This window comes from Eleutherodactylus coqui, chromosome 12, assembly GCF_035609145.1.
Source record: "Eleutherodactylus coqui strain aEleCoq1 chromosome 12, aEleCoq1.hap1, whole genome shotgun sequence".
NCBI lineage: Eukaryota > Metazoa > Chordata > Amphibia > Anura > Eleutherodactylidae > Eleutherodactylus > Eleutherodactylus coqui.
Genome location: NC_089848.1, coordinates 119,998,903 through 120,018,765, shown reverse-complemented (window position 1 = coordinate 120,018,765; position 19,863 = coordinate 119,998,903). Strand labels below are relative to the sequence as shown.

Below are 19,863 nucleotides of genomic sequence, written 5' to 3'. Positions count from 1 at the left end.
ACTGCAGAGTGAATGGAGCAGTTAACAGCTCATCAGTGAGTGTCCCATGTGACCAGGCCCTAGCCAATCGACTATCGATAACCTATCCTGAGGATAGGCCATCAGCAGTTTATAACTGGACAACTGCTGCTTCATTCCCTTCAATGGCAGTGCCGGAGACTGCAAACGCTCAAGCACTTCAACAATCTCTGGCGCTATCATTCAAGTGAATGGAGCAGCAGTGCACCTATACAACCTCAGCTCTATTGGCTCAGGCACTGGCTAGACCCCTGTTCTTTGGATTGGTGGGGGTTACAGCAATCAGCCACTAATGATGATAATGTTATCCACTATCCTGTGGCTAAGATATAACATAACTTGGCTCATATCTAAATATTTTCATATGTGTAGTGCAAAATGAAGAATAAAAAAAGGATACAGTGGACCATCTGACACCCGTAGGTCCCCTTGTTAAAAGCCGCATACATTCAGCGTACACTTTTTTTTTTACAGCATGGTGCAAGAATGTATCGTTTTTGCAGCATGACAAATTAGAGTCCTTAAAGCGAACCTGTCACCATCTTTTTGCAGCCCTCACTGAAAGCACCATAGGATGGTGCCTGTCCAACTGATCGCTGTGCTGTGTCTGCGGCATGTATCTGTGCAGCAATTTTGGAGAAACTTGCATTTTATCAGTAGCAGCCAGACACAGAACTAGTCCTCCATATTCATGAGCTGCATCTAGCCACACCCACCCAGCTCTCCAGCCAATGATTGACAGCTCTCTTTCTATGCACAGTAATAGGCAGAGAGCTGCCAATCAGTAATCAGAGGGCGCAGTGGGTGTGGCTAGCCTGCAGCTTATGAATATCCAGGACTCCTTTAAGTAGTCCTCTATTATGTGCTGCTACTGATAAACACAAGTTTCTCCCAAACTCCTGCACAGATCCACACAGCAGACTTATCAGTGTGACTATCACTATCTTCTGCTGCCCTCAGGGGTGCAAAAAGATGGTGACAGAGTTTATTTTATGAAATCCAAGCAAGGTAGGGGCGGACACATCTGTACATATATTCCACAACATCCGATGTCGTCAATCGTACAGGTTTCTAACAAACATCAAATATGCAACAAGCAGAGACCTTCATTCGAAGAACATTTAATTTTTCTTTTTTAGAAATTTCCGCCTAAACTCGCAGACCGCCATTAAATATTCATGTGCGACACTGATATATTATTTATTTATCTCGCTTCTCTTTCGCTGCTTTGGAGCTTTTTACATATCAAAAAATGAAAACACTGAATTATCTCTAATCAGGATCCTAAACCCGAAATGCTCTGAACCCACTGACATGTTTCCAGCGCCCTTAGTTGTAGGCAGTTCTCCCTCTGGGTCACTCACCTTTCATGAGAACATCGTGGCTGGAGGTAGACCGCCACCTATTCAGCGTATACGGCACATCTTGTGGAAACGGCATAAGGGACTGAAATGGGAATAACAGTCTAAGGAAATCTTTAGGGGCTGTCCCACAGGGGCTCCAGTAGTAAAGGGTTTTTTTGGGCAAAAACTATTGATGACTAGAGATGAGCGAGCACGCTCGGATAAGTCACTCGCTCTTCTTGAGTAACTGCATTCTTGTCCAAGTGTGCTCGGGGGGGGGGGGGGGGGGGCAGAGGTGGATAGCAGGAAGTAGCGGGGGAGAGAGATCTCTCCCCCCCCCCCCCAAGCACGCTCGGACAAGAATGCAGTTACTCGAGAAGAGCGAGGCTCGCTCGAGTAACTGACTTATCCGAGCGTGCTCGCTCATCTCTATTGATGACCTATCCTTGGGACAGATCAATGGTTAATCGCCATGACCCATTACTCAGGATCCCTGGTGAATCCCCAATCGCCCAACTTGACTCTAAGTGCAGCAGAAAGGACATGGGGAAAAAAATGTGGCCTGGCTAACTTCACTCCCCTTGAAATCAATGGGGGCTGAAGCCACTAGTACACTCCCGATGCTGTCCCCAGTGTTGAAGGCAGACATGTACTCCGATCTCACTGATTTCAGTAGAAATGAAGTCAGCCAGGCCACTTTCTCCCCGTTCCCTATGGTGCGTGTCCTGCCCGCTCTACTGACATTGGGCTAGGCGATTGGCACATCTCGGTATTTGAATATTGAGGACTTATACTGAGCATAGGTTATCAATAGCTTTTGCCTAGAAAACCCCTTTAACTTCATTAATCTGCCTGAAAACCGAAGCATATTTGGGTTACATACTGCAGCTACTACATCCAAATGACTGTGGAGAAAATTAAATATTTGGACTGTCCAGTCAAAATCCTAAGCAGAACCTATTCAGGGCTCTTTATATCGTATATACCAATAATCCTGGATTCAATGGGACAGTCCTAGATTTTCAGGGCTGCCTCTCTATCCCACATATGTTAAACACAAGGCCCGCGGACCAAATCCGGCGCGCTGCCTCATTTTATATGGCCCGCGGCGTGCCGACGGCCACTCACCACTGAAGCGATTACCAGCTGAGGTGCCACAGCTCCCCGCTGGTAATCACGCTGTTAGCACTGATCCCGGCGCACACTCTGACGTCAGTGTGCAGCCGGAATCCTCCTCACTTTGGTCCCCTCCTCCTCAGTTCCGCAAGAGAGGACTCAGGGAGGAAGCGTTTCGGGCGCGCACACTGACGTCAGTGTGCATCCAGGCTCAGCGCGAGCAGAGGGGGAGCGGCGCTGACAGCAAGGAGGAGGTAAGTATATGGGTTGGGGGGAACTATTATTTCTGCGGGGGGGTTATTAATACTGAGGGGGGTTACTATTACTGCGGGGGTTAATATTTTTGAGGGGGGGGGGGTAATATTTCTGAGGGGAGGGGGATATTTCTATGGAAGGGTTAATATTACTGACGGGGATTAATATTAATGACGGGGATAATATTATTACTGAGGGGGGTTAATATTGCTGAGGGGAATAATATTACTGTGGGGTTATTACTCCTGAGGGGGTTAATGTTATTACTGTGGGGGTCGCTATTACTGGAGCCACTCTGGGATACCCTGTTACTACTGGGGCCACTATAGGAATCGCTATTACTGCTGGGGCCACTGTGGGGGTCGTTATTACTAATTGGGCCACTGTGGGGTCACTATTTTTACTGGGGCCACTATGAGGGTCACTATTTTTCCTGGGGCCATTATTAGAGTCACTATTACTACTGCGACCACTGTAGGGCTCACTATTAGGGCTCGTTCACACGGGTGTAGTCGTATTTTGGTCGCACAAATACGCTGCTTATTTGTGCAATTGAAAATCGCTTATGCCTGCGTATGCGTAAAAGGGTTGTGTGGTTTCTGGGTTGGGCATGCGTTAAAATAAAAAGGTAAAAAAGAACAAAAAAATCAAAGGCTTCAGTGAACTTTTGGCATCATGGTGCCCAGGATGTGAGCGCTGATGCTGCAGCCTCCCATTGCCCGTATTGGTCACCTGACCTCTGGCAACAGGGACAGAGCAGTGGTTGCTGGTTAGTGGTGCCCCGGGGGAGCAGAGGCAGGGGAGTACGCTCGAATTTATTTTATTTTAACAAATGCCCAGCCCTTAAAGGGGATCTGACATCAAAAAAAAAAATTTGTACTCACCTTGCCTGGCCTGGCCCGATCGCCAGGCATGTCCCCTCCAGCCGGCATCTTCTTCTGTGCCTTTAAAGCAGAGCAGGAGCGGTCAAAAAGACCGCTTCCTGCTCTGGTCCGTCCGTCAGGCACTTCCGAGGTGAACGGACAGACCGCACAGTGCTTGCTGTGGGCGGCCCGTCCGTCCTGCTGAACTCCGGAGTGTTGCGCATGCGCAGTGGAGACGCGGCCCGTCCTGACTCCTGTCAGAGGGCACCTCTCCACTGCGCATGCGCGCGATCCCAGAGTGGCGTGGCGCGTGCAGACAGAAGAGGAGGAACAACGCCTGCTGGGAGAGGACCCCCCCGATGTCAACAACAACAGAAGCACAGGTAAGTGTTATCTTTTTATGCTTTAGCAGCCATTAAACCGTGGGTTCCCTGGGTCCATTAGGCAGACCAGGGAACAATGGCTGCTAAAGCATAAAAACATTATTTGTGTCAGAACCCCTTTAAGTTTTCATACTGAAGACACAACCCCTTTAAACAAGTGGCGATCATCGGGATTGGTGCTCCTTTAACTAGCCTTTTACACAGGCCAATATGGAGGAATAATGAGCATTCATATAATAGTTTGCCTGCAGTCTGGATGTGACCAGATTCACACGGACCATCAATCAGGCAAACAAACATTCCTACAGGCGTCCATGCCCAAGTAAAGGCCCTGGCACCTCACCTCCTTATAAATGTCTGCCCGATCCTCGGGCCATTCAAAAAGTACTAAGATCGGTTAATGAACAAAGGCAAATGCATAAATGTAAAAAATAAGTCAACCAACGTCTGGATTGTTGGGAGATGAACAAGAATCGTTTGGTGTAAACACGGCCAACGACTGAACCCTGATTTGAGCGCTTATCTTCACTTTATGCAAGCAGAAAAAGCTTTTTTGGGCTCATTTGCTAATGGTTTGGGTTAAACACAGATTGCACCATTGTTCTCATTTATTGGTACGGTAAATAATCCCGTATCATCGCTTGTTCGGGCGAACGATTTCTCGCTACGTGTAAAAGTACCCAAAGCCAAAAAGGTATAGTAAACACTCCTAGCAAACGCCATTGTTTCTTAAACCCCCTTTGTTGATTCTGACTTTACGTTCCAAGCATGCGCACAAAGTAAGGTTGTATAAATCAAGGCAAGACCGTTTAGCGCTGGCTGCGATGCATAAGGAGAGACCGAGTGGGCAGCGGGAAACCCATCTGAGCAGACAGCGCCCAAACTACTCTCCACTCCACAGAGCGCCCAGGACGGCTAGGGGATTACAGTTTGACTTACTTTGCCTGTTTTGCTTCACATTTGATTTTCTGCTTTATTTTACATAATAAGAGCTGGTTGGCATCAGTGTGGGCATCAGTGTGGGCATCAGTGTTTGGCACAGAACTGATCCCATTGACAATAATGGGGTCCGTTCAGTTTTTTTACTGGATGAAATAGTCCTGCTTTGAAATGGAATTCAGCGATGGAATCGCAAACGGAACCTTCAACGCTGATATGAACGAACCGCAAGTAACTTCACATTATTATCTGCTTTACTATTGTCGTTGGCATCTTTATTAATGGTATTACAAGGCCCTGAAAATGGCGGTATTGTGTGGGCACTATATAGTAATAGTATTTGGATATTGTACGGGGTAGTATTTAGGTTGGGTTTGCTGGTATTACTGTATTTTCCACATGCAGCTTTTAATACTACATGAATAAAGCTAAACTTACACGGGTGCTGCGGGTTACGCCTAAACTTCGCACAGCATACAGACACTCCATCCGTGTGCTGTCCAGTGTGGAGGAAAAAGGGCAGGGGGCTGACTGATTGTTGCCCGGAGCACCATTTCCATATAACTCACTTTGAACCTATTAGTCCGCGTTCACATCTGCACTGTAGGTTCCATTCTGAGGCTCCGCTGAAGATCGCATATGACATAACAGAACATGCGGTGCCTTGGCATCCAGGAAAATTTCTGTTGGCTTGTGAGAAGCAGGATAGTCAAATGGGATCTGTTCAGCTGGTCCAGCTTATGCAGAATCTGGCGCTTTGGGTTTTTCTGTTGTTCGGCCTCTAGTACAGAGTAGAACAACATAGAGCTGGTGTGACCCCAGCCTTAGAAATGCTATGTCCAGACCAGACATGAGCAGTTCATGCAAGGAAATCTACAAGAGTGCAGATTTTCACTGTTCCAAGTAGGTACTTTAACCCCCCAACAGATTCTCAGAGCTCTGCTTATTCAAACGGAAATTACGTTACAGTTTTAGATGAACTGAGCTCATTCTACTTTAAGTTACAGTTGTTTGAAGTGGGGTCAGGAATACTGAATTTACAGCTGTCACTTTAGTGTGTGCAGAGCAGGGAGGGATGGGAGGAAGGGACAAGAAGGGACCAGAAAACCATCTGTAATTCTCCTGTCCTCCTGTCTCAAGGGAGGGTAACGTGGACTTTTCTTCATGCTATCATGTTTCATCCCCTACAATCTGAAAGAAGGGCGAGCAATGCACCCTTATCCCTCTTGCTGTAGCACCTCACAGCTGCTTTGATGTGCTAAGCTCCAACCCCATCAGACAGGGCAGGGGGAAGGTAGAGAGGAAGACAAAGCCGTGCACCAGATTCAGGCACAAGGCAATGGAGTATGGTGCACAGAAGCACCAGACAGTCTCAGCACCGTGCCATGCTGCCAGATTGCCGGTCTTGTTAAAACTGGGGGTGTCCACACCGATCAGACTAAGGGTGGGTAGTCAGCAGGCCTGCTGTGGAGAATAGAAAGTACCCTAAAGACATTGACTTTTTCATGCCCTCAGGCACATGTCAACTGAAGTATTAGCCAAGGCCTAAGGAGATATTGTGATGGTATACAACAATCGGCCTTCTTGATAGACTGTACTGAACCCCGAAAGGGACGCTGAGCATTCTATTTTGTAAACTGTATTTCTCCAAGATGGCAGCGTTGTTAGTTAAAGGGGTTGTCCCGCGCCGAAACCTAAAATTTTGTTTTCCACAGACCCCACCTTAACAGACAGTTAAATTACATCCGTTATTTAAAAAAAAAAATTTGCTTACCTGGATCCCCGATCTGCAGCTTTGAAGATTCTTCTTTCAAAGATGGCGCCGCTGGTCTTCTCCCACGGTGCACCGCGGGTCTTCTCCCACGGTGCACCGTGGATGTTCTTCTCCAGTCTGCGTTCCACTGCCAATTACAGCCACCTCATTGGCTGATCGGCACCACGTGACGGAGGCGGAGCTACGATGATGCGGAGAAGAGGGAGGAGCCAGGACGCAGCTCGTGCGCCCGGACACATCCAGCAGAGGATTCCTCACTGCGCAAGCCCAACTGTTTGTGCGACCAGAGAAGAGGTTTGATCGTCGCCATGGCGACGGAGACGCCAGCACCGGAGGGGGTAAGTGTATAACTTCTGCATGGCCAATATTTAATGCACGATGTATATTACAAAGTGCATTAATATGGCCATACAAAAGTGTATAACCCCACTTGCTGTCGCGGGACAACCCCTTTAAGTATTACTGGTATTATTCACAAGTCACTACTATTAGCTCATAAAGTGTTATGATTCCTGCATTTTAGGCAGCAATAGATAGTGCGTAGGCCTTCAAAGGTGAAAGTTCAACCGCATACGCCGTATTGTTGCATTATTGTTCAATTTTAATTGTGTTTGAAATAAATATTGTAAATTTGGGTTACTCCATCTGCTGCATTGCATGCCGAGTCCTGCGTCACTACACCTCCATCCACAACTAAATCAGAGAACATATTTGCTGAGGTATCTGATTGTCACAGGAGGGTCTTTTTTTCACCTGAAAATATATGAGAAGATGAGCACCTACTCATCTCACCACTCTTCTACGCCGCTTCACCTCACAGATGCTGCAGTCATTGCTGGACGCAACATCTAAGTGGTTTTACAGGAAAAAAAGTTTCCCTCCCCTTACCAAATGCTTTACATATTGAACAACTAAAAAACAAAACAAAACTACAAAACAATTGGTGTTGCCTCCTCAAAGACAACCCGTACTATAAAATATTGTACTACTTATCCAGCACTGTAAATTCCATTTAAAAAAAAAAAAAGAGAGAAAAAACCAAAATATTTGTTTCCTGTTCACCTTGTTTCCCCCCAAAAGTTGTACGTGCTTCAAAATGCCACCAATATAACTTCTAGATCCCACTGGTGTCCCCATTACCTGGTCCTGACTGTTGTCCATTCTGACTCGAGTGTTGAGCAATCCATGTGCAGTCTGGTTGTCCAGGTCACTACTGAAGATCAGACGCAAGGGCACAATGTCTTCCCTGCCCAGGAACCCATTTTCTTTCTTCCTATGCATCTCTGTCAGCCAGGTATCTGCAAAAGACGTGAAATAAGACAACTTTCTACCTGAAGGAATTTGGCAAAGCTTGGTAAACCAAACTGTGACATCAAACCAGCCATAGATTTATATCAGCAGTACCAAAGGAGATGGCACAATGTTACTGTTACTTAACCCGTTAACGACCAAGTACAAAAATAAGTTAAAAAATTGCAGAATAAAATACAAATATATATAAAAAAGAACAAAAAAACCACCACCAATCACCCACGCCAACCTAAACCGTCACCATATCCATCCTGCAACCCGAGGCTACAAAACAATACAAATTAGATATCGAAACGGGAAGCCACGCCTTGCCTGTACTTTATTTAGCATGACTATAATCATTTAAAAAAATTAAAGAACCATAAATGTATTTAGTTGTTTTATTTTGTACACAATATCCCTAATAAAAACAAAAAAGGAACAAAAAAATTAAGTGAAAATAGGTATTGTAACATATTACATTTTTTTAAATCAATTTACATATATTTTGTATTGTTTTTTGTGGGGGGGGGGGGGATGGATCAGTATTATTACTGCAACACCAAGCTGATAGAGATTTTTTGTTATTTTTTACTACTTTTGCAGAATAGAAACACAATTTTAAAGAAAAGCAATTTAATCAGCATCGCCGCATTCGAGGAGTCACAACATATTAATTTTTCTGGAGACAAAGCTCTGGGAGGTCTTGTATTTTGCAGGAAGAGTTGTAGTTATTGGTGCCATCGTGAGGCACATGTGACTTTTGGATTGATTCTTATTACGTTTTTTGCGAAAAGAACAGAAAGAAAATAGCGATTCTGGCGTTACTTTTCAAAATTATTTTTACGACGTTCACCCCGCGCAATAAATAAAACATTTGCATTGTCTGGGTTGTTGCGAAAGCGTGATATACCCATTATGTGCAGGTTTTTTTTTAACATTTCCTTGGTATTTTATCCATTTTAAATAGGTGTTCGAATTAAAACTTTATTGAACTTTTTTTACACTGATTTTTAGTCCCTGAAGGGGACTTGAAGATGTGGTCGTTCGATCACTAGAGTAATAAACTGCATTACTAATGTAGTGCATTCTACTAAGCCTATGACAGCAGCTAATTAGATTCTACCATAGGTGGTAAGGCTTCATTTACACGGGCGTGACGATTTTCGGACCGCCTTGTCATGGCCACAGCATGGCTGAAAATCGCGTGAAATAGAGGCATCCGTTACCAAGTCACAGCTGCAACTCCTGGTGGTCAAGGCTGTAGTGCATATACGCCACAGCCTCGGAATACCGTGGGACGGGGGGGTGTCAGCTCTGCTAAACTCCCACCCCCTCTCTGCCCCTTGCCAGCTTACAATAAGGGGAGAGGGCAGGAGCTTAGCAGAGCTAGTCCTGCCCCCTCTCCGCTCTAGCCTATAGGAGCTGCTGGCAAGGGGGAGGGGGCAGAACTTTAGCACACTAGCTCCCGCCTCATCCAGCTCCCTCCCATTGCAGACAGGGGGCAAGGAGCGGAAAGGTGGAGGAAAGGGGGAGGGAGTTTCGCAGTCACGCTGCTAAATTCCCTCCCTGCTCTGGCAGTTGTCATAGGCTTTCATAGGAGTGTATAGCAGCGGCCATATTCCGTCCGGAAAAGATAGTTCCAGAACTATGATAGGGAGGGTATATGGGCCAGCCATAAAAACGCCGATACACACTCGTGTGAAAGAGTCCTTAAGAAGATGAAAAAGGTGTATTGTGGTCACTAAGGGGTTATATTATACATGATGCAGGGCAGGAGGTGCACAAGAGAAGGAATTGGGACCCCCATCAATTATTCAGAGAAGACCCACTACTAATCCAGCATGTCTACGGACTCACAACACCCTGCATGACAGGGACAGCTTTTTGATTTCAATGGCCAAGCTGTAACGTTTCGCTTCTCCTGTGGTGGCGCTGCAGGAGAATTGAACACTTGCTTGCAGGTTCCCTCATAAATCTAAGATGATCACACCGTACAGCTTTAGATCAACTTCTTGGCGACCAGTCTAACAATCAGGGGTTTTATGTGGACAATCTATAGACCTTTAAAAGGGGTTATCAGAACTGCTTAACTCAGGATAAATCAAGAAGATCTGATCAGTGGGGGGCTTTCACTTGAGATCCCCATGAATCAGCTGATTCAAGAGAAAGTGGCACTCACATGAGTTCCATGGCCTCTTCTCACATTCGAGTGTGAAACATATAGTTTGGTTCATGACATTGGTTCACTCTGACAATCCCTTTAAGGCCTTCAGATGAGAACACACTGGCCTGGTCATGAACTGTGTGCTGATTTAGCATGTCACGTACACATAGTAATCAGTACAAGGATGTTTGTTCTTTTGAAATTATCTTTATTATGGAACCAGGATGCGTTGAGCTTGTGGAGTGCGTAGGGGTTATCCTATTATTGTGTAATTTTGCAGCATCTGTGAATTCCAATGTCTCTATGTCAAATGTGATATTTAGAGCCTGAGAAAGTCATTTACCTGCCAATAATGTATACTCCCATATGTCTTACCTATATCTTATTTGAATATGCCTCCCCTCTCTATATGTTAACCACACCTTCCTTGTATACTCAATAAAAGTTGGGTGCCTGGCTCACCAGACACTCTTACTGACTTTGACTACATTCGGATGTCCTCTCTGAATTCTGGTTGAGGTTGCAGTCACTAGTGACTCTTATACTTATTTTACCTGATCTAGGTGTACTTCTTTAGAACTTCTTGATCACGAGTGAATGGGATTGGGCTACAATACCACGTGTAGCCACTATGCGTAGTACGGCACTGTGTCTGATAAGTTATGTCAAATCAAGCAGCTGATCATCAGGGATCCCAAGTGGCAGACACCCACAGATCTGATACTAATGATCTATCTTGAGGATAGATTATCAGTATATTAGTCTTGGAAAACCTTTAAAGGGGCTGTGCTATAATAGACTTATCACCTATCTGTGGGATAAGTGATAAAATCCTGATCAGTGAGTGTCTCGCCGCTGAGACTCCCACCAATCCCGAAAACAGGGGTCTCATGTCCCTCATTTCCCATCACTGCAGACCTGCTGCACTCAACAATCTCTGGTGCCCTCATAGAAGTTCATGGAGCGTTGGCTGCCACGCAATTCAGTTTGTCAGGCTGTTGGGGGACAAGGGCCCTCTTCTGGCGATTGGTGGGGGTCCCAGAGGTCAGTAAATTAATGTTAACGGAATACCCTTATAATCATTGATCCTGTGATGCATGGGCTTAACATGAAGCTCCTGGGGCTTCAATGCGGAATCTCTATCGGCTCCGCACCTACTGTGTGCCATTTACATTACTGGCATTTTCTTATGCGGTATGGACCTTTGACGTCGGCAGGCAGTGAGGCTCCGATACAACCGCTACCTCTGCACCCCCTATAGCCTCACCATGTATCTGAAATTCAATTGATGTCTGATGTTCTTGATGAAGAACATACTCAATGTAAATGAACAAAAGCTGCAGTGCCAAGTATATACAGAATCGGCCATTGATGGAAATGTTTGCGTTCGGTATTCTTTAATTCTTGTATTTATTGAACACTTTTAGAATTTTCAGAGTGTTTTGTGAAGTAGATGCCCGGGCCGCACTAAGTGTCTGTAATGCAGTCTGAGATTTATGCCCAAGAGTATATATCATAGTTAACTGTTCTGTGACACAAGTCTCTCTCCCACCTCGAGAAATGCAATGGATTTGGCAGATCGGGGTGGGGGGAGGTTATCAATATATTGTAACTATGTATCACAAGAAGTAGTAGGATGGCTACTACCAAAATGAAGCATGTGGGGGGCTGCCACACAGCGACTAACAGACCAGACTAATGAAAGAAAAGCAAAACTGCAGAAAAAGCAAAAATTAGGTCACACTTTGTTACTTTACTAACAGCACAAAAAATTGCAAATAACCCAAATTAAAAGCATAAGCATCCTCACAAGGACCAATGACTGATGTTGTGGCCCTTCGTGGCCCTACGTGGCCGGCGATACCGTCCCCAGGAGGAGAAACATATTTCAATAAAGAATATTGATAAACTGAATTACCTGCCAAATCTTGTATCCGATGACCCTTAACAAGGCCACATACAAGAACCCCCCGATGAAGCTTCCTGCGTGCGGCCTCAGGGTTGTTCATGTGACACCCGATGTCTTTTCTAGTATTTTCATCATTTCCCCATCTTAGTACCTCTTGCTCTTTTTCTGCCCCCCCCCCCCCCCCCCCCATCCTGTATGGTTTAGCAGATCACACTGCTTTTTGCGCCTTTTATTGACTGTAGGACTAGATTTGCCGTGTGGCGTTCTATATGTAGGCTTGTTAAGGTCATCAGATAGAAGATTTGGCAGGTAATCTGAGTTTACCAATATTCTTGTTTCTCATCCTGCGGGCGGTATTGTTCGCCACGTAGGGCCGTATCATTAGACCCGGTGAGGGTTTAATTGGATCGTCCTTTCTCTTTCACTCTTTGTTGTTTTTGTGTTTTTTACTAATAGTAATGTAATAAAGAGTGACGCAATGTTCAGAATGTGCGCCGCTTTTTTTCCCGGCCAGTTTTCTCTCAGTCTATATTGTAAATATGTGACGACATGGCAGGCAGGACGCTCGGATGCACAGAGATGCCAGGGCACGTGAAACGTCTGATGGAGGAAGAAGGGCCATCAAGAAGTGTCATCATTGAGAAATCTGCCCGGCTGAGAGCGGGCCGTGCGGAATCCTATAGAAGGCAATGGAAACTGACACTGTTCCCTAGCAGTCCTATTGGCATTGCATGTAAGTTGTCTGGTCCGAGCGCTGGATGAAATCACATCACAGTTGGCATTTGGGTTCTTACGTTGGGACAAATTATCTCAATCCCTGCATGAAATTCCATTAGACCAAAACGATTGAATATGGGACATGTGTGTATTCAGGCTATAGGACTTAATCCAATACCGGCGCCGCTGCTCATCCGAACTGGAGAGGCATCCAAGGTTAAGGCCGGGAGCCCTAAGGGTGATGCAATTTAAAAGAACAGGGGTTGAACACAAGAGAAAAGTGCATTCACATCAAATCTGAAACACATTAGTGTATGCCCACCTCCAGGCATCCCCACAGCATGGATGTAGTGTGGTCAGACGCAGGTCAAACGTGCCCGACGAGCGCCTACTGAAGAACTTGACATGCCCAACCCCACAGAATGCACAGCAAATCTGTACGAGTGCCATGTTCAGGACTAACCAGCATCACGGCACCTTGCTTAACCCTTTCATGACCAAGGGTCATTGCTGGGCCTGCGTCCGGGTCACATTCTGCATTTCCAGTATCTTAACTTTCAAAAAAAACCCATAACTTTCTTATTTCATCTACATGAAAGCTTGTATTTTGCGGAACACGCTGTGTTTTTCAGTGGTACCATTTAACTTATCCTATAATGTATTGGAAGACTGAAAGATTTGGGGCAAACAAAAAACCGCAATTGCACCATTTTTGAGTTTAAAAAATTTTTTTTTTACGGTGTTCGTGGTTCAGTAAAAATGACGTCTTTATTTTGTGTCTCAGTAAGATTCCAGCGATACCAAATTTCTATTGTTGTTTTATATAACAATACCTCAAAGAAATACATATTAAATACCTTCTTTTTAAAAAAAATAGCTTTCGGGCACCATATTTTGACCCCCATAACTTTGTGGGACTGTGTGAGGACTCATTTTTTGCCAGGCACCCCATAGTTTGTATTGGTACCAATTTGGAGAACATACTAATTTTATTCAATTTTTTCTTGTAGACGGAGTGACCAAAAAAAAAGGCAATTTTTTAAAATGAGTTAACCATTTCGGATTAATAATGTGATATTTTAATAAACTGGACATTAATGGATGCAGCAAAACCAGTTTTTAAATTTATTTTTTCATGTGACAACTGGGAAAAGGGCTTTTTTTTAAATTTTTTTACTTTTATATTGAAAACTCTTCATTTTACTTATTTGCGCTATTTTTTTAGACCCCATAGGGGACTTGAACTTGCAATCATTTGATCGCCTATACAGTATAATGCAATACCTTAGTATTGCATTATACTGTATTTTAACAGGCTGCCTATTAGAAAGGTCACAGGCACATCCGTAATAGGCAAATGATCATGGCAGCCCTGGGGGCCCTAAGAAGATCAGGATATTTAAATGCTGCTGTAAGAACTGACAGTGGTCTTTAAAGGGTTAACATTGCGATCAGTGTTATCTCGGATCGCGGCTGCTGCGGGCCGGTGTTGGCTGTAAGAAACAGTCGATACCTGCTGTGTACGGAGCGTGTTCTGCACCTGAGCCCACTCCATACAAAGCATATGCTGTGGACAGGGGTAAGCACCGTTAGCACGGATAAAGCCGTATGGCTAAGACAAAGGGTTTAAAGAGTCAGTAGGGCTGGCTGTATGGCTCGTCTGTCACTTCCCCATTGACTTTATACATTTTTTTAAACTCACCTCCCCTTGCCCCAACAGACTCTTATTGGATCCGGCTCCTCGCACTCTCAATATGTCAAGTGGGCGGTGCCCACCACTCACCCAAAGGGTGACATCAGACTTGATTGACAGTCTGTTATCCATTGAGTGTAAGCGGTAGGGACCACCCACATGACACACTGGGTGAAAGGAGGAAAAAAGGGGGAACTGGTGCCACAGCTAAGCCATGCAACCGGCCCCCAGACTTTATCCAGGTCCTCCTTAAAGATATTATTTGCATGCCTCTCCTCATAATAGCACACGGTTAGTTTCTGATATTATACAAGAACACTTTCCAAAATCCTTGGGTCAATTTGGCACACCTTTGCTTGACAACAATCAATTTTTATCTAATTTTTTGGCAGCTGGGGTGAGCAAAAGATCTGCCATTCTATACTTTTTTCCCTTCTGTTCGAAGGACAGACCATCAATAGCAGATAGGTAGAAATCTGCTACTCAGGATCCCCGCTGATCCTCCGGCCCGCCGTCAGTGCAGCAGGGCCAGATGTCCACATCAATGGTCAAGGCACCTGTTGATTTCAATGATTCCACTTCCTCTCCTGACCACTGATGCAGACATCTGGCTCCTCTGTTCTGACTATGGTCTGGAGGATCAGCTGATCGTCAGGGATCCCGAGCCGCATACCCCCACTGATCTGCAATTAATGACCTATCCAAAGAATAGGTCATCAATACACAACTGGCAAAGCCAAGGATTGGAAGCAGAAAGTTTTCGACTCCACTACTAGTTTTGACTAAAAAAAAAAAAGCATGGAAAATTGCGCTGTGTGAACGAAGTCTAACACTCTGAAAAACTGATTATGTTAAGAATAGAGATGAGCGAACACGTTCGGCCCCGCCCCTTTTTCGCCCGAACACCGAACTTTGCGAACACTTCAGTGTTCGGGCGAAAAAGTTCGGGGGCCGCCGTGGCAGCGCGGGGGGGTGCGGCGGGGAGTGGGGGGGAGAGGGAGAGAGAGAGGGCTCCCCCCTGTTCCCCGCTACTGCCGCCCGCGCCGCCGCGCATCTCCCCGCCCCCCGGCGGCACCCGGACACTTACGCGCGAACACTGCAGTGTTCGGCAAAGCCGGTGTCCGGGTGCGGATGTGTCCGTAACGGACACGTTCGCTCATCTCTAGTTAAGAACTATTCTAATATCCGGTATTCATTATGATTGTAAAGGATTACGGAGCAGGTTGGAGTTATAGAAGGAGGCTTCTGGTTTTAGTAAATGTTATTCTTTGTATGATTTAAAGCGGGTGGTACCAGAATTTCAAGTTATCTTCTATCCACACCGCTGAGATTCCTACCAATCTTGCGGTCGGGTGTTCAATAGCACCCCTCCTCCACACTGTGGGGTTACTGCACCCCCTGCAGTGAGATGGCCACTGAATGGAGTACTAGCCATGCAAAAGTGCTGGCACACCATTCACTTTCAATGGGCCTGCAGAGAGAGACGAGCGGCACCCTTTCGGCTATTTCCACCACTCCCATTGAAATGAATGGAGTGCTGATCGCACATGCTCGGCCAGCATTGTATACAGGGTGATGTCACTGCGGGGAAGAAATGACCCCCGCAGTGACAGGAGAACGGAACACTGGAGTCCTGTTCTGGAGATCCCCCACTGTAGGGGAGACCCCCACTGATCAGCAAGTTCTCTTCTATCCTGTGGATATCCCATGGATAGGGAATAACTTGCAATTCCAGTACAACCCCTTTAAACAAGACTCAGATAGTTTTCCAGCATAGGTTCTGTATCAATTCCTCAGGGCTTCTAAGATCTCTGCTTGCTGTTATTCAGCAGGAACATTTATTGTTTACTTCCAGTGGATATAAATCTGTCCTGATCAAGTGACGGACACACAGAGGTACCATGCAAACCTTTCCATCATGGACTTCACAGCAAATCCACTATGCAATGCACCTGTTGCATGAGGGTTTTCATGCAGATTTTGGTGCGCATTTCACCCTATGCAATGCAAATCCATAAAGCTGCTTTCACACCGGATGGAATATTCCGCAACAGCGTTATGAAATATGCCATCCTGGAATTCCACGTCTAACTGCGGATTTTGATGCGGAATTGCTGACAGAATTCTGCCATTTTCAATTCCACATCAAGATCCACACGTTAGCAGTGCGGTTTTGGTGCTGAATGTTCCGCATGACGGTATTTTCTGCAAAGCTGTTTCTTTGATTTCCACAAAGCATGTTTCGTCCCGTGTGAAATCCCCCTTACAAATCCACAACAGAATTAGAAAATCCACATCAGGCCTGGAAACAGCACTAAGAATCCGCAGCAATTCCACAGCGTGGGAATTCACCCTCATTTACGAACTAAAATCGATCATGCAAGTCAATGGGAGCGTTATAAAAATGGCGTAAATACACGATACGTGCAAATTCAGTGACGCATGAAGCCAGGAAAGTCAGTGGGTCCTTATAGTGGGTGAGTGAAAAACAATATATATATATATATATATATATATACACGCGCAAGAACTACTAAATATGCACCAAACAAACACAATGAAAATGCGGCATGCTTTACTGGCTGTATTATCGCCTACGTTGCAGTGAATGCACATGATCCAGGCATCTTCATTGTATATTTACTCCTGAAGGCAGGCGGGATCGATGGGACCTTCAGGAGTTTTTTTTTTGCAGAAGTGAAAAAAGCAATAAATACAGGTGTAGAAAAACGCCACGAGGTCCGAATACGCAGTGAATAAGCACAGTTTTGGTTGTTTAAAACGCTTTGTATTCCATGAATTGAAACTGCATCCGCCCGTGTGAATGAGCCCTTAAAGGGGTGGTCCAAGTTCTAGGTCCAGAGTAAAATCCGTTCCACAAGCAGTAACATAAATAGACATATACTCACCTCTCCGCTGGTTTCCGCTGCGCTATTTGATGTCCCATTAGCAGGCTGCCCCAGCGTGTTTATGGGACATCATAGGCGCTGCAGCCAATAAGAGAGCTCACCAATCGGTCGCTGAGTTTGGTTATTGGCTGCAGCGCCCTTGACGTCCCGTAAGCCTGTAAACAAAGAAGGTGCGTAGGGCCGAGCATCGGCGTGGGACACAGCGGGAACGGGGACTGTATGTTTGGTTTTATACTGGACCTAGAACTTGGTGAACGCCTTTAAAGTTGTGTTTTGTAATGACGGGTACATCACATGACAAGTACAGAGTCTTATACCTTGTGAGTAAGTAATAAACCTTATTGAATGACAGCAAGCAGAGATCTTAAAAACTGAGAGCCACTAACGGGGGAAGTAAACTGGAGGATTTTATAACTTCTCATCAGACAAAATATACTGTTTATTTGTCAAAAGAGGAAACCCGCTTCCAAGTGCGGGACGCTAAATCAATGACGCTAAATCAATGACGCTAAATCAATGGCGCTAAATCAATACTGCAATCGCTTCCAATATCTTTCAATGGTAAAGATCGCATCGCACTTGTCTGCAAATTGTATGGGAAGCAAGTGCGATAGGTTTTTTTTTTTGTTTTTTTTTTAAAGATCCCATAGAAGTTAGAGCATAATGGGCAATTCCTTTAAAAATGGGACATACAGTGATTTTTTAATTGCTGCGATTGGAAAAAAATAAATAATCGCTCCTAATTGATTTCAATGTGTTATCTACACGCGCGGGCTCCATCCATAACACTATCGGACAGAAGCTTGCTTGTGTGAAGACACCCTGAATCCCAGTCCAAGCCAACAAATCTCAGTCCAGGATTCTTCAGGGACATTTCACACATATACAATATTTTTGCAAGATGCACCTAAGATTCTGCGCCAAAATGTGCCGCTACATATGTGGGCTATGGAGCAGAAATCTGCAGCATTAGAATAAGCTGCGTCTTTAGGTGCGTCTTAGGCTGTTTTCATATCTTCGGCGAGGCGTCCGTTTTCCTGCTCCGTTCAGAGAGCAGGAAAGAGGAATCTCTTGGCTGAACAGATCGATGGAACCAAACAGCACCGGACAGACCCCACTGACTATAGTGGGGTCCGGTCAGTATCCCCTCAACTGCCCGGCATTTCACCCCAAGAAAAAGCACTGCATGCAGCGTTATTTCTTCCAGTATTTTGCGCTGGATCTGCGACGGAACCTCCGAACGGAGGTTATAGCGTTAATGTGAACCCGGCCCTACAGAAATATTCCACATGTGTGAACCCTTCTGTGATCTCTGGGTTACAATCAAAATGCAAGAAAAATCAATGAAAAGCACTGCTAAATTTACCAAAATGACACACTGCGAGTGGGCCAATAGTCACTCTGGGGGGACTGAACCCCAATATAGAGCGATAACCAAATTTAGGCCACTGCACCAACAAGGATGGGTTGTAATCAGATGCTGCACCTCCCATACACAGTGCAGCCTCACTACTGAGATGGCCTCACACTGCAAATACTATGGGATTCCTATTGCTGTTATTTCTGCTTCCTCCCCAGCATGAAAGGGTTAATGCACTTAATGCACATAGTAAATAGGTTTCTTTTGAATGCTCCAGATGCCAACACTAGTGACAGGCCTGGTGATCAGATGAGACACCAACCAGGCTCATCCCAGGAGAAAAGGCTTTAATTAGCGGCATAGTAAAAGGAAAGGAGGGGGTCCTGGACCAGCACTACTCTGCATGGGCATCAGGGGGCCACAGGGGGCATGGGGGCCACAGGATCAAGGCACCCTGCTTGTAGGTCAATGAAGAAGAGATGCTATAGTGGAGATCAATGCAGCAAATCCAGGAAGCAGCAGATGATAAATAAATAAATACACCCTGTTACAATGTAGCAATCCCAGCTGACTGCCCCCTCCCTCCTCCAGATTAGCTGCCATGCAGTGACTTACCTGCCTGGGAGCTGGCATGGACCACATACAGGGCTCCAATCAGGCAGCAGATCCAGCACTCTAAGCTCTGCATGGCTGGCACAATCCAAGAAGCATGTGAGGGTCCCTATCAGAGAGATGTCCTCATTGTGAGGGGCTTGTGCTGCTGGGGTCTCCCTGCCTCTCACACTCTCTGATGCTGCTGCATTGTGTCCTCCTGGTTTCCATTAGTGTTCTTGTGCTTTTACTGCATTGGGTGGTTAGATGTGGATGAGAGGACTCAAGCACCTCCCAGGTCTCCTCATCCACATGCACAGCCACATCCTAAGACTCATCAATGCCAGAGCCTGCAGCGCCTGCCTCCTTCCAAGGACCTCATTGCACACTGGGAAATGTAGTCTTGGTTATTGCAGCTGAAATGTCACACTTGATTCTGCAGTACCTGAACAGAGCTGGAGCGTTTAACCCCTTAAGGACCAGGGGCTCTTTTTCCCATTTTCGTTTTTTCCTCCTCCCTTTTAAAAGAGCAGAAC

At 45.5% G+C, this 19,863-nt stretch overlaps 1 protein-coding gene across 3 annotated transcripts in view; it reads right to left on the bottom strand.

Moving 5' to 3' along the window:
- The window catches only part of ADAM22 (ADAM metallopeptidase domain 22), a 241,515-nt gene extending 221,921 nt beyond the window's left edge, over window positions 1–19,594 (bottom strand). For all 3 annotated transcript variants that reach the window (XM_066585459.1, XM_066585460.1, XM_066585461.1), the window contains exons 1-2: window positions 19,352–19,594; window positions 7,832–7,989 (exon numbers count right to left, since the gene is read on the bottom strand). In XM_066585459.1, the coding sequence (XP_066441556.1) occupies window positions 7,832–7,989; window positions 19,352–19,424 (231 nt within the window). In that variant the 5' untranslated portion in view covers window positions 19,425–19,594. The remainder of the gene's footprint in view (window positions 1–7,831; window positions 7,990–19,351) is intronic.
- Between the last annotated feature and the right edge of the window lie 269 nt (window positions 19,595–19,863).